Source organism: Drosophila erecta, unplaced genomic scaffold (assembly GCF_003286155.1).
Source record: "Drosophila erecta strain 14021-0224.00,06,07 unplaced genomic scaffold, DereRS2 tig00000021-arrow-pilon, whole genome shotgun sequence".
NCBI lineage: Eukaryota > Metazoa > Arthropoda > Insecta > Diptera > Drosophilidae > Drosophila > Drosophila erecta.
In genome coordinates, this window is record NW_020825198.1 from 14,819,419 (window position 1) to 14,835,466 (window position 16,048).

General features: G+C 41.7%; 1 protein-coding gene across 1 annotated transcript; it reads right to left on the minus strand.

Moving 5' to 3' along the window:
* Positions 1 to 277: 277 nt before the first annotated feature.
* LOC6545922 (motor neuron and pancreas homeobox protein 1) lies at positions 278 to 15,581 on the minus strand. The gene is made up of 4 exons (XM_001972699.3): positions 14,442 to 15,581; positions 12,511 to 12,696; positions 6,748 to 6,944; positions 278 to 970 (listed from the first exon to the last, which is right to left on the minus strand). The coding sequence occupies exons 1-4, from the start codon at positions 15,373 to 15,375 to the stop codon at positions 731 to 733; spliced, it is 1,557 nt and encodes a 518-aa protein (XP_001972735.2). The 5' UTR covers positions 15,376 to 15,581; the 3' UTR covers positions 278 to 730.
* Positions 15,582 to 16,048: the final 467 nt, after the last annotated feature.

Genomic DNA, 16,048 nt, shown 5'->3' on the forward strand with positions numbered 1-16,048 from the left:
CTATCATTTTGATATGCTTATATGCATCCGAAAAAACATTACACCCATTAAAACCATTCATGTGAAACCAAATTTGAATATTTTCCTTGCATTTTATTTTTTATCAATTTGAAATAATTAAAATTACAATTTAATTTAAATACATTTTACATATAATTTACCGCAATAGTTAATCATCAAGTTTTGCGCCTGCATCGTCAATATTGTGAATATTGTTGCGCAATCTCAGTTAGCATAGTTAATAGTTAATATTATATATATGCTTTTCAATTGTACGAACTAAAGTCGGTTCTAATGCACGAAATTACATTAAAGTTAGGGATTAGAAACTAAACATACAATATGTAATAAATTCAGTTTAATTTTTGTGCCAGTGCCTTAACTCCTTTCGATTTTCTTATTAAATAGTGGCGTTAATTAAGCTTCATGTTAAATGTATTCATTAGTAAATTAACATAAATATTTACACACCTATTGAACAAAGTGGGGAAATAAGCAAGAGAGTTGGAGGGGAGAAATGAAGTCTTCAGAAGACGGTAAAGTGGCAAAACCTTAAAACCCGAACCCAAATCATTTAGCTGAAATTGTTTCTAGCTGCTGCTGCTTTTGTGGCTGCTTTTGCTGGGCTTTCTAGCTAATTAGCTGGCGCTGGCGCACTGAAATTTATTCTAAGTGCATTCCATTCCGTTTCATTGCGAGTCCATGTCCTTGCATAGTTTGTAAATTCGTTTTAATGACGATAGTTATCCTGCTGCTGCTGCTGCTGCTGCGACGACCCAGAACTGTTGCTGCGACATCTCTTGTTCTGAGCCGGGGACTCCCCCATATCGAGACTCTCGTTATCGCTATCCATGGTCTCGCTGCAATCGCCATCGTTATCGCCGCCCATATCGTCCTGTTTCCTTTTGGCCGTGGCCATTTCCGCCGCATGCCGTTTGCGCCACTTGGTGCGGCGGTTCTGGAACCAGACCTGCAACAGAACCGAAAGATAATCACGCTTTAGTATGGGGCAAGTAAAATGTTATTGATATATTCTTAGTGCTGACCCCAATCAAACGAGCTTCGAAAGCATTTTAAGCCAGGTGATTAAAAGACAGGTTCCCACTAACTGCATGCCACGTTTATAACGTTTATTTGCTCTAATACTTCAACGGGAAGAAGCCTATTTAATCAGAGAACATTAACTTCATACTTAGCCGTTTTTCTATCTGCGCTTAGCTTAAAACCGAAAATTCTGTCCATGTGTAATTAGGCGAGTCACATTGTCAAAGTCATTAAGTCGCCCTGCGGATGGGGCAAACGAGCCAGCAACAGCCCATAAGTCGCATCATCAACGCCGGTTAACCCTCAATTAAGACAATATTAAGCCCTGGACAGCCAAATGGCGAAATGTTGCCCGGCAGCAGCAACAGCAGCAGCACAGAAGCAACATCAACCGCAGCAGCAGCAGCAGCAGCAACTGTTTTCAGCGGCAAAAACTATGCACAAACCATGACTAACGTCTTTGGCTGCGCTTCATTTTGCCGGCCTCGTTTGCCTCGCTCTGTGGCAACATATGTTGGCCAGAATCCTACTCGACCCACCCAGCCACAACGCCCATGGCTGTTTTAAAAGGGGATTCACATTCACCCACCCGATTCCCAGGCACGTTTTCCAGCTTTCCGCTCCCTGCGCCTCAGAAGGCCGGGGCTTTAAACTCAAAATCGGCATAATTTCTACATTTGCCTGATGATGGAGCAGATTTTTGGTAGCTGTTTGCAGTTAGAATCATTAACAAAGCGTATAAATGGGCACTTAATGTAAGAGTCCACAGAATTTGGAAAATATTTTGAGGAAGTACTAATACAGTTCTCAAAATAATTGAATGTCAAACATTTATTTATATTTTTAACGCAAAGCTTTTTCAAACCCTATCAAGAGATCAACCTAATTACCTTTTCCAGACTGTCATAACCGTTTTGGCCAAGTGTTTGGCCCACACCCTTGGCAAAATCAACGCGGCGCCAAAGAGCCCGAAGGTGCAATTAAAGCAGATACAGGATAATTTACAACTTCATTTGCACATTTGTGTAATTATTATTTGCAACATTATGCGAAATAAAAATACGATTAATATTTTCCGTGTGTTACAAGCCGCAGGGACGGTGCACAGACAGAATTTCCCAGTGTCTTGGTCCTTGGAAAAACAACAGACAGCCAGCAGCGGCAACAACAACGTTAGTTGGCATCATTAAGGCTGCTTTTCATGGTCATTATTTTTTGGTAACATCTGTGTCCATGTTGCTACGGGATTTGCCACTGAGCCATGGGCAAGGAGGAAAATTGAGCTTGGGGCAAGTGGCTGGCTTCCTGGCATTTTCCCTTTTCCCCCATTTTCCTTTTCCCATTTCATCATCATCATCATAACGTCGGTATATGCGTCATCTAGCACCCAGTAAAGCATAGTTGATGTTGCAATGACAACAGATTGCTGCCTATTAAAGAAATGTTCAGGTTGGGATTTCAACCAGATTTTCAATCGTTGGTCCTTCGTTTTGAGTGATTTTTGACGAAAATACACATAATTTTCGGAAACTAAAAACTAAGGAGAAAAATAAGTATATTTTGTATAGCCATTTCCAAAATTGCCGATCTTTAAGTTTGTTCTTTTCCCTGAAACCTATTGAATTTTAAAGGAAGGTTCTTGTTTTGGGACACCCACATTGAAATCCCAAGCTGAAATTCACAACTGCTTGCAGCACTTTTATGGCCATCGTATCCATCGTATTAGCCAAGAACTTAGAAGCCGCCTTTGCAGGTAAGGATAGCTGATGCATGAGGATGGTCAAGGGAGCCGAGCTCAATTTATGACAGCCAACATGTCAAAGTCAATCAAATATTGTGGCAATCAATTGGACTTGGTACGTTACGGTTCGATATCGAATTGGGATTTATTTATTGCGGCAGGAGCAGCACCTCCGAGCAAAAAACAAAAAAAAGGTAACGAAAACCCAAACAGCGCTCAAACAAAAGGAAAACGTTATAAAACATATTCCATTTTGGCACCGCAGCGGGAGTCCCCGATCCTGGGCCATCCGTCAGGTGAGCCCTCAGATAAGGATAAAAAGTGTTATGTAAATTTCGTAGGAACGGACGGGATGTCAAAACCAAACCTTCGGGGTGTGGTGTGCCCTCAAAGCGAAATATATGACTCTTGGGCAAATTGGAAATTTATTTGTTTACGCGTCCTGTGCGGGGGATACTTAAAAGTCATGAAAATTTACAACATGGCTGCGCACACCGATGGCCAATACAGTTGGTCTTTTTGGTAACATCGACATCTGACAAGTTGGCTCCTACCTCGTTCGACTTTAAAATTTGTTTTTTTTCTCTCCTATTGGTCGAAGGAATTTTTATTTATTTATTTTAGCCAGTGCGAGTTCGTGTGTTTTGTAGTTCTGGCTCGTAAATTTCCGAATCCATACAGCCGGCTCGCCCTCGCTCTTTATATGGGGATCGCTTTCCGTATTTATGTGAGTTTGTGATTTATTTGATTTTGTATTTTGTAGCCATAAACTTGAAGCCAGCTCGGGGTTTGAGTCGTAAAAGTGCATTCCGTTTTTGGTTGTTTCTTTTTTTATTTTGGGTTGTACGACTAATTGTTCGGTAAACCTAGAAATCGTCTTCAGCGCTCATGTAAATTCCTGGTCGTATCCATTCATTAACACACAATCAAATCCATTAGCCAGTCACAATAGAATTCTTCCTCATCGCCAGAAAAAACAAAATCAATTAGACATTATTCCCCATTTCTGTCATAAGTTTTTATGAACCGGCCCATTGTCAGCCTGTTGGACTGTCAGTTTTCGTCAGTGGCCCATTGTGATTGCCAAACTGTCACTTCTGACAGTCGCCTCGAATCGGATTTGGTCCATGAGCTTTCATTATTCCGGTGCTAATTATGCGGCCCGATCTTTGTCTCATCAAAAGAAACAGCTCATAAATAGCCATTTTAGACCATAATAAATATGGTTTGCATCTGCGGCCAATGGCACTCAGTCACATTCCAAACCTATGCTTTTATGAATACTTGTCTTTTCCTAGAAACTTATTTCTTGTTAATAGTTAAAAGCTTGTCATAAATTTTAATGTGTCCTGAAGATTTAAACTTTAAATGAAGTACTATTAAATATTTATAGAGGTAAGTACGGTCTTTGAAACGTGGGCTATTTTCCAAACAATTAACGTTAAGTATCCCCTGCATTTTATAATGTCTCTGCTGCGTGACATGTGTTCAACCATTTTAGGCAACACAAACATTTTCCTTAATTGCTCATACCCACATTTAATTAATTCCCAAATTATCTTTGGCTTTAAGCCCATTACATCAAATGGCAGCTCCTCCTTTGCCTGTTTATACAGCCCTCTGCCATTATTTCTATCCACCTACTATTTGCAAAACAATCCCGACCAAAGTGTTTACATACATTGACTGAACAATCAGGACCGAAATGCCATTTCATTTATGCAAAACAGGGGAGAAGAGCGGGCAAAAATCACGAAAAAGCTATAACAACAAAACATGCAATAATTTTATTGCTCCGAATGGACCTCCTAACTATGCCCTCAAACACATGGACTGTCATTAATAATGGCCACAGACGCTATAATTCACCAGAGGGGCGCAGTCGTAGGGGGCGTGGCAGCGGAAGTCTCCCGCTCATAAGAGCGTACAAAATGGCGACCATTTGCATTAAATGATTGCTAAAACGAAGGACGAAAGGAGTCGCCTTCTCTCGTTCGCCGTCTGCGTCCAAAAACGGTTTTAATTATGATAACAGCGCAATTATTCTTGTCAAGATCATTTGACCAACCTCCCACTGCCATACACGTGCACTGTAAGAAACTAGCATAAAATTCCACACTAAAACTCAAATTAAGCAAATAAGAATCACTCTCAATCGGACTAAAGTTCTTATGTTAACAAATCCTTAACGTTAATATTAAGCTAGATTTCAGCACATATAGAATAATAATAATAATTACTATAATTTTAAAAGTAAAATCAAATAACTGCATTTAATAACTTTGATTGGTAGTTCAGCATGGATATTTGATTTTTAATAGCCTAACTATTTGCCAAATAGCGCATCCTTGCAAGCTGTTTGTAAATGAATTTAATTAGCTGAACACTAGCTTTTCTTTCAGTGCACTTGCCACTTTGCATTTTGTCTGTCTGTCATAATTTGGCTTGGCTTTCGGGGGCGGCTGTTGTCCAGTTTCTGCCTTTTTGTTTGTCAATTTGCATACTATCATCGTCATGGCTGTTTTTCATCTGGCTCTGGCTAACACACACTGCCACACATGCACGCACACTAATTGAATATGTATGAAGCTGGCAGGCTGCCCATCGTTGTCGTTGTCCCTTCTGCATTTTGTGTCATCCCGGGCCCAGAATTTAATTTACACTCACCCAAAAGTCATGCAGTCATTTGGCATGTCTATCAGAGTGAGAGAGAGACGAGTTGAGACAGCGCGGAGAAAAGCCGGGGAAAGTGGCGGGAAAATGGGGAAAATGCTGGGGCCAGAATCAACCCGAAATCCTGTAGTTTTCATCCATCTCCCTGTCCATTTGTACTCGTCATCAGCGCATTCTCTGCCCGCCGCTCCCTGTTCGTCCTGTTTAGTCCTTAGCACAAAATGACGCATATTTAGCTGCAGCTCAAGCCATCAATCCTGAATGTTCATCTATCTATCTCTATCTCTGTCTCTGACTCTGTCTCTGTCTCTGTTCCCTCGCATCCTCTGTCCCTGTCTGCCCTGTGCCTCATTCTTTGGCAATTAATCATTTTCCTCATCATAAACGTGATTTTTTTTCCACTTCTGATTGCACTCAGTTGTGTGGTGAGAAAAGGTATCGCTTTTGGTTTGGGGGCATTTGGAAAAGATGATGTCGAGCAAATGGTCCTTCTTTACAGGACATCTGATTTGGCTACTTAGTTAGCAATTTCAATGTTAGTAAGGGACTAAAAATCTTAAAATTGAATTTAAATTTAAAGTTATGTTTCAGTTCAGTTATACTGTAGATTGTTTACCGAAAATCTTCAAAAGAGTACTCAAACATTCGAAACCCCAACATATTTGTCGTTTTTTAACCCACCGCAAACCAATTAACTTGCCCGGATTACAACTAATTCGAGAGTTACAAGGATCCGCAACGCAGATGCAGATACGCGGCGAAAGATTCAAAATCCCGAACGACACGCGACGGGAACACGGACCACCGACCATGACACGTGCGTTTCCCTGTTTCGGATTACAACCAAAGTTGATGACGACAAATTTGACGACACAAAGGATTTATTTGTTGATAACATTTCCTTCTTTTTGGGCGCTGTATGGCCGGAAAAAAGGAAACTTTAAACTGGTGGAGGATAACACATTGCACTAAGCCTTTAATACGCGTTCCCCGGGAAATGAGAATGGGGCCCATTGAGACCCATTGGCGCCATTTTGTATTTCGAGGGTAAGGCCGAAAAATCCACGAGATTTGTCTTTCAATAAAAATGCAAATTTGTCAGAAAAGTCAGGGGCAAAACCAGCGAAGTGTTCACCTTTTGCGAAGTCAGTTTTCTATTTTTATGTGGTTGGGGTCCGGGTCGCCCGCCACATTCGCCATTTTTATGAGTTTTTAATTTGCATTTGCCAGGAGCCTGAGTCCCGAATTTTTCGTGGCGCCACTGGCGCTTCCCGTCCATGTTTGCTTACCTTGACCTGCGACTCGGACATTCCTAAGGCGTAAGCGAGCTTGGCACGCTCTGGTCCGGCCAGATACTTGGTTTGCTCGAATGTCTTCTCCAGGGCGAAGATCTGCTGACCACTGAATGTTGGGCGGGTGTGTTTCTTTTTGCCATCCTTGTCGTTCGATGGGTGATGCTGATGCGATTGGGATAGATTGGCGGACACTGAAAGGGGTAAAATCCATAAATATACTTGTTATATATAAAGAAATTGTATTCATATTATTTTAGTGATGTACAAAAGCATAGCTCAGAAACTCTATTTAGTCGTTAAATTTCCCGCCACTTTCCATACTGTCTCGAAACTTTTCGAATTGCAGGAGCTGAAACACTTTGAGTACCTTGTTTACAAGCATTTCTCCGATTTGAAACATTACATCTCCCCCAAAAATGGTTTAATGAATTGTTAAATAATGCCACCGTAAAGACGGGCACAAAGTTGTTTAGCGCATCGTGGGGTGGTTGTAAAACGCTTTCCTTTTTGCGGCAGAAAAGTTCTATGACATTTATTAATTGTTTACGAGGCGACAGCTGCTAATTTGGGAAGAAACTTTTGGGACAATGGCACTGCAAAAGGTGTTCAGGGGTTGTCAACTAACATTAAATGCTTTTGGAACTCAATTTTGGAACACTAAACAGCAAATACACAGATTTTGAACAGGCTCAATAAGGAATCAAATGTTTCTCAGTCAGAAATTATATTTTCTTGCTAGTATAATACTGTTTAAATATATTTGTTTAGCAATTACTAATTTCCCCAGCCATTTAATAATTCCACTGCGACTACAATTCGGCAAGAAAATGAATGTGCAGAGTAGCGGCCTGCAAAAATCCCTATGCACACGTTTGCCCAATTAACAAACCCAAATTGACCACAGCAATTTATGGTACAAGGAGCCCGAGGACGGAAACTTTTGCCGCCGAGGGTCGTCGGAGCCTTCATTAAAATCAATTAGCAAAAGCGACGACGACGACAGCAAGAGGCCAATAAAAGCGAGCCAAGTGGTCCAAAACAGAACGCCCATTCGACGGCCACGCCCTCTCAGCGGAAAGGGGGATGTCAGGGTCGTCGGCAGGGGGGTTTGCAGGGGGCCAGGGGCGTACGTGCCCTGTTGGCTCGTAAAGTCAGTCAAGTGGACATGGAGGGTGGTCATAAAATTAAACGGTAGCTGTGGGAATGGCAAAAAGGGCAGTGGGTGGAGGTGGTTGGTTTGGGTTGGGTGTGTGTGCTTTCAATTAATGTCACCCCATTATTAAATGATCCCTAATTATGTGAAATGATTTAACTAAATATGCACAGGGCAGAACCCAAAAGGGGACATCCGCTGGCGGGCAAATGGGGTTTGGTAAAAGGTAAAGCCACAGACAGCCGTTGTGTCCTTTTTTCGGTCTACATTGGGTGGAAGCTCTGTGTCCCTTTATGATACTTTGGTGCCATTTGCGCAGAATTATTAATTTAAATTGTTATTTCTAACAGCTTTCATGTAGATAAGGATATTTTTTATTCGGGTTGCGTTACAGGAGAGCATTGCAGTTAAACGGCATGCGTTAAATGTAGCTAATTAAGGATACAAATTGGGAAAATAGTAAATGTGCTGGCAGATACAAGTTTGTAAGAGTGTCAAGATATACTTGGATTTTGACACAAAATTAGCTCACAACTTAAAGCCGAGCTCATTGGCAACACTTTCCATTTCGATTCAATCTCAGCTGCCACTCTCAACCAATTTGCTGCCATGTTCGAGTTATGAAAACAAAACGCCTTGCCAAATAAAAATGTGTGTGGCATTAAATTTATACGTTTTTCGTTTTTTTTTTCGCAGACAATTCTGGAGCTTAACAAGACTTGTCAATAAAGGGGGATAGGTTTTTCGAGGGTATCTCCGCGGACTTTCGCTTTGGATGGGGATTCGCCATGTAACAAGCGTAATCCCTTGCAAGAGAAATTGTAGCAGTGATAATTTTTTTATTCTCTTTGCGTATAGCTATCTCGCTTCGCCCCCGCGCTCGCTGTCTCTTTCGCACCGACTGGGTTCCTTGGCGGCTGGCAGCTGCGTCCTGCAAGGACCCTCATAAATAACCGACAAATATGAAGCGTTTATTTGCTCATGTCACGGCCCTCAAACGCAATGCAATGAAATGGAAATGGTCCGCCCCTGCTGCCTGTTTTTTCTTTTTTTTCCTTTATTTCTCTGACCCCTCCGCACGCCCCTGTGTCCATCGTTTGAGGCACTGGCAGTTGTCTATAATCGCATAAGTCACCCTGTTGGCATCGCTGCATTTGCACTTTTTCCTCCCAACACTTGAATTCCTTTCTGCTTCTGTACCATTTTTTGCTTTTCCTTACTGCCAATATTTTTTACGGCGTTAATATTTTTGGTCATTCTTCGGCGGGGTGGCAAGTAAATTCTAGGTGGGCGTGTGCTGTTGTGTGTAAATGTTTCCCTTATTGAAAATATTAAAATGCCATTTATTATCGGCTGTAATGGTGAGGCTGGAATGACTTTAGCGAGACAATCGTTAACACCAAATGTTGATGGATAAGGAATCATCTTTTAAACTCAACACTGACATTCGTCTGTCTAAAATAATTTATCTTTATTTTATCTTCAAAATGCTAAACAAGACTTTACATTTTTGAATGCTTAAATACTTGTACATAACTTGTATTACATTTCGTTTTACTGTTTACTTGTTTTACTTGTTTACTTTCGTTTTACATTTCGCTTGCCGAATTACTAGCCATTTGAAATAAGTTTCATTACAAATCCCGTCATTCCAAGTCCTCGCAAGCTAAATCATTTCCCGACTCTTCTCACGTTGATGTAACAATCTTGTAAAATGTTAATGCCAATCTGGTTGTTGAGCAGTAAAATCTTCGCCCACACCAGTTGGGGTGGATAATCCGCACCTTTTTATATACCCCAGGTAGTATGCGATTTTATATATGTATGCATGTGTATATGTAAGTGGCATGGTCGGTTGCCTCATTAAGTGCCACTGCTGCCGTCCCTGTCTCTCCCTCGTGTCTTGTACCGTGTTTTATGGCCTGTTTTATGCCCGATTATATGCTTAAAGCACAAGTTTTACGTGGAGCTAAGGGAGGGGAAGGGGGAGGGGGGAGAATTCCGTGGGGATGACACAGAAAATGCCACTTGAATTTTAATTAAACGCAACAGCTAGACCGGTTAGTGTCGTCTCTTTCTGCTGTCTTCATTAAGCTTAATGAATTGTGTCAAACGCAGACTGCGGTTTCAGTTGCCGTCCTCTTCTGAATTTACGATTCTCTTCCTTTCGTCCTGTATTTACTTTTTATGCCAAAGTTAATTATTTAATTAGCACAATGCGGTTACACGCTTTATTTTCATTTCGCTTTTAATGCATAAAAGCCAGCACTGGTGGATATGGTAAAAAGTGGTAAGAAACAGTGGCTAGAAGCTTACAATATTATCTGGGTGCACTATCCGTTCTTTAGTAAAGCCACTAGTTTGATTGCCGCATATTATTTATCCGTTGTATCTGCACAGCGATACCACATATGATATGATAAGTCAACCAAATAATTTCCATGCACACTATCAGCTATTATGTAAGCCCCACTTAATCCATTTCAATCATATTAAATGAAATTCCGCAATGAACTGGTATAAATTGAAAGGCAATAAATTTCCATTAATGAATTGCACGGCAAATATTGATAATGAACAATACAAATAAACGCGTTGATAACCATAAACAGGTGGAATGCAAGCAAATGAAATAAACAATTCCGGGCTTAATCAAAGAGTAAATAATGCCACCCAAAAGCTAATCAAATGAAATTGCATTATTAATAACAAATAAAATGTGTTGAAAAATAGAACAAAAAATCATAGCATACTTCTGAGGGCAGGAGGACAAATTCAAATGAGTTTGCTTGTGTTGCCGTTCTATGCGCACACGCACACACACACGCAGCGGAGAAAGCTTTCTCCTTGTTAACATGACAGCCTACAAGCACATAAACACGAATACATACAAATATGTGTGTTGGGCTGGGAAGAAGTTAAACAAACCACCCCCCAATGTTTCAGCTAGATAATAATGTGGCAACATATTCTCGCAGCGTCTGTGTCTGCCTTTATCTTCCTATATACATTATATATATACAGGCAGTCTGCTTAAACATTTTGTTTTCGGCTAACGAAAGTTTTTTCCGTCTGGACCCACCAGCTGTCGCAGCTTTTCAGCCATAAATACGTATATACACAGATAAATAAAAAATGGATATAAGAAATGGTTGTATGTTTATGTAAATAGGGAAAATATGAGAATGTTAAACGTGGCCAAAGTTAACCAAAACAAAAATGATGTGGAAACAATGAGCCAAAGCAACTGACAATTGAAACATGTTTTTCGAATTCAATTCTATTTTATGGCTTGTTGGATTTCACTTGGATTTTCAAATATACGTGTACTGATTTCTGTACGCTTAAGGAGACCGAATGAATAATAAAGAAGTAGCTTTAAGATTTGAAGAAATTTGTGGCACGACAAATAGATATTACGAAATGGATCGATTTCTGAAAAATAGTACTATTTTTTATTAATTTCCCTTAGCTAAATCTTTGGTATATAAATAATAAATGAATCCTTATAAAAGTTTTTATATGACCACTTCTCAAAATCAACAATTTTCTGCTGACCTTATCCAGTCTCCTCGTCCAATCCATCCAGCCAACCTTTCGCTGCTCTGTTTAGCAAATCAATTAAATCAATATTTGCTTAATGTTGCCCACAGAGCTACCAAAAGCGTGAAAATTCCTCGACACCTAACGACACACTTCAGAAATCAAATCGAACACAAGCCAAACATAAACACTGAGTCTGTGCCACGAATCTGTACGAGTTTGTGCCCCTTTCCACGATCGCATGAATGCAAGAAAATTGTGAACGATTTCCGAGCTGTGGGCCAAGATTTTAGTGCCCAGTCATGGCCGCAATTAAAAGGCGAACAGCAGCAGCAGTAGCCCACAGCACTAAATCAAATCAATTGCCAATGCGAACCCGTCGACGATGGTGATGATGACGAGGAAGAGGGGCTTTTAAACAAATAAACAATTGGATGTTGGAAAAGGAAAACGAAACGAGTTTCGAGCTGGTGGCACATTACTTAATGAGCTTAGCGATGCCTATAAATAGATGTAATAATGAAGTAACCAGATCAGAAATCAGAAATCAGAAATCGGCAGTCTGCTTGCTCGCTTGCTCGTCCGTTCAGTAAATTAATTTTTCATATGGCCAAGAAGGGTGGATTGGCATCCCATGTCCCATCCCGGCATCACCATCGCCATCATTATCGACTTTTGTGTGGAGTCATTCCCAAAGAGCGCTCTCCGAGCCCGCTGATCGTGTTAAAGTGGTTCCTCAACACTTATTAATGAGTCGGACAATGCAACTTGCCCCCGTTGTAAGCCGCATTGGTAATCACTTGAGAAGCCCATCGCCTGATCACCGTGATCATTAGTTGGGCATTCGCTGCGCTTTGTTAACGGTTTCGCCGGTTCCCCAGTTCCCCCAGATCACCAGATCAGATCCCCCCATACGATCCGATCCAATGCGATCCCCACCTTCTGAACAGGAAGTGGAAATCGCAACGAGGTGCGCCCGCTTACAATCGATACCAAATTACGCCATCAATAGCAAGTTAATGATTGTGTGCCAACACGCTAACAAGCTGCAATCTACTTACTCGTGTTGGAGAGCCGTTCGCGCCACGCGATGGGATTGGCCACCAGTCCCTGTAATCCTGGCCAGTACAGGTGCGTGCGGTCCACTATGTGTCCGGCGTGGGTCTTCAATGGCGCTCCTTGGCTCTGCGAAAGATACTGGGCCATTCCCGCAGCTGCGGCGGCGATCGAGAAGCGGGGAATGCCAGCTGGGTTGAATGGATGGGAAGACCAAGAATCAGTATTTTAAGGATGAAATTGTATATGATAAAAATTAGGACATTCATGGAACGAGAAGTACCATTAATTTGCACTTGAAATGTAGGTATCCTGTACTTTTAAATTATTACGTTAGATGCTAGTTACTTAAAGTTTATAAATCCAATTAGTTTGAAACAACTAAAAAGTAGTTTCCATATTAATAATTCATTGATTTCCCAATGAGCAGAAAATACTTTGCCATGAATTGTATAATCGTTATAATATACCCAGCCCATTAGCTAATCCTCTCAAAAGTTTATTTCCCTTTCATGAGAATATCACTCAATTCGTTCTCGGCCAGCCAATATTACTGCCCACTCATGGCGAACTCAAGCACACAATGCGGAATTTGTTCGAATTAATTAAGGGCCATTAAATAATTTGTCAAAGAACGAGTTACGTTACGTTACTGGTGACCGAATCGTTTAAGGAAAAAACCAAATAAACGAATCAAATCACATAAACGCCCTCGTTAAAAATAATTAAAAATGTTATGGCAAATTGTCAGCAGCCTGTCGACCGCGCCCCCTCACTTTCAATCCACTGTCATGTCACACAATTGGTCTATTTTTCAGTGAAAGAGTATAAAAAAATCCGAGGCAGAGTGGCTGAAAAACCAAATCATTTTAGTGAAACGACAGCGCCACAGATTCAGATCCCCTCCTCCATTTATTTCCCATATAGACCACGTTTTTCGTGTGTCATTTTGATTTAATTACAAACAATTTGACAACTAATTGCTGCAATTTTTAACGTTAAAACGCGTATCTCATTACGTTTTGTGGTAATTTTGCAATTGGATATTATGGCCATTTTGGGTTTCGTAGGAAACGGTGTGCCCAATATCCAAAATTGCCCTGATTAGGTAAAGGGATCGGGGGATGTAATGACGGGGGGGTTGTGGGCTGGGGAATGGGGCATGGCTTTTATTGAATCATATGGAATCATGCCAAACCGGATTCGTAAACAAAACAACAATTTTCGGTCGTTTTTGTTCGACGGGATTGCCTTTTTATTTTTCTGTTTGTTTGCGAAACGAGTTTTTGAAGCATTTAAAATATATCGCTTTTTTCTTTGCCTGTGTGTGAGTTCGGTGCATACATAATATCTATTGATCCGTGTTTGATTTTTTTCTTTTTTCAGTCTTGCATAATGCCTTGGTGCACCGAATTGGGGGAGGCGATTGCAGTGGAACAGGTTGCCCACTACTATTTCTTTGGACCAAAAAAGGAAGGAATCCATTCGTTATTTGCCTAGTATTGTGGTGGCACTTGTAAGTATTTTAACTTTTATTGTAACAAATTATTGGGCACCTATTAATATTAAACCAAAGTTCTGCAACATCAGAAAATACTAACAGGAATTTATATATTTTCCAAAAAACTAAAACATTTTACTGAGAACATTGAAAACATTTATTTTCAGATAGAAATCTTTTGTGATTTGTCAAACTCTTAAATAATAAATGTGTTTTTATTTCAATAAAATATTAATAGACGAATTCAACGTTATATAATAATAACGTCTATAATAAGTTCAAAACATAATAAATTTCTCAAATAATGAACTTAAATTTCTTTTGAAAACTTATTTAATGGTATCCTTTCTCGAAAACAAATAGTACTAAATATCCTGGTACAACTTCTAGCTTATAAATCTAGTCAACCCATATAAAAGCGATTCCTTCACTCACCTCCTGTTAAAGCACTTAGACCCGCCGATGTCACCGGCGGCGGTTTGGAGAGGATGGTATCGATGCCGTGCGGATTGGGTGCACCCTGGCTGTTGGTGTTCGTGGTCGTGGTGGAGGAAGAGGATGAGCTGCCCCCGGATCCGCGATCACTGATCAAATGCGAGTTCGGGCTGTGGCTGTAGGACAAGCCATTTGCCGACGCCGACGAGCCGCCGACCCCTTGACCCTTCATTTCCGTGGTCATCGAGTGGAGGGCGGCCAGCGGGGGACCGAGAAAACTCAGCGGGAGCTTGTGATCCATGTGGTTGTTATTGTTGTGACCTCCGGCGCTTCCTACATGGTTGGCATTGTGCAGCGCCAGTGGGTTCACTCCATGATGGTGCTGGAACTTCGCCCTCTGGCTGCTGAGATTCTCGGGACTGTAGTCGATCTGGCCCTGCGGCGGTGGACTGGCGGATTCGCTGGTCTGGCAAGGATCCTCCGCCCCACTGCTCCTCTGGCTCAAGGCATACGACTTGGCACTGTCCACGCCGGGACTGGAGTTGTGCTCGTACCGCGGAGATGGCGAGGAGTCGGAATGGAGTCTGGAGGAGGCGGGTGGCGGTGTCGTCGGGGGCGAGTCCGAATCCTTTAGGCCCCCGCCATGTGCCGCCTTTAGCAGCATTAGTGGACTGCTGTTGTTGTTGTTACTGCTATTATTGTTATTATTATTATTGTTGTTGTTGTTGGCATAAACGGCCGCCGCCGCCGCCGCGCTGTGGTAATCGGCCAACTGTTGTTGGTAGTCCGCCGCCGCCATCGCATGGGCATGTACATCCGCGAAGCCATTGCTCATGGCCGCCGCCAAGTGATGACGTTGCGCCGCCGACGGGGGACTTCCCTGGGCGGCGGCCGCAAAGCTATGATGGCGCATATACGGATTTATCAGATCCATCTCGGGCGCCTCGTGGCCGTAGTCCAGGCACTCCGGGTGCTGCTGCGGTGGTGCGCGGTAGAATGCCGGCGGCAGGGCCAAGTTAAAGGCTGAGTTGGCGGACAGCTGGAAGCTCTGGACCAGCTGCTTGGCCGCCACCTTGGCGTCGGGCGGTGGGGGCGTGGGCGAGGGATTGCTGCTGCCACCCGCCGGCGTAATGCTCAGGAATGGACTACCCAGCTTGGGATCGGTCTACGGATAGGGAGTCACTCGGAGAAGATCGAATCGTAACGATCTGTGCTCTTCGGTTTGCTTGTAAATAGTGCAGTTTCTGGCTCAACTATTTTTGAAATTGTTTGTTATATCCTTTTCGAAATTTTTTACCAAATGTATCAAATTAATTGCAAAAGAATTATAGAATTGAGTTCCTTGATAACTTTTTGAAAATTTCGATCAACTACGTATTTTAAATTGCTTTTAATTATTCAGCACTTCAGTTTCCGAAGCAGATTTTTAGTATTTATATGGGGTTTTAAATATTTTCCGATCACGATACGATAAAAATGTGTGATTCTCTATATTCGTGATCACAAGATCTTGAATCCCTTTTAAGCACCAGCACGAAACCAAATTTGGCGAGCGGTTCAGCACGAAAACGCTTTCTGTTCAAATCGTTTTTAGTTCGAGATTAAGC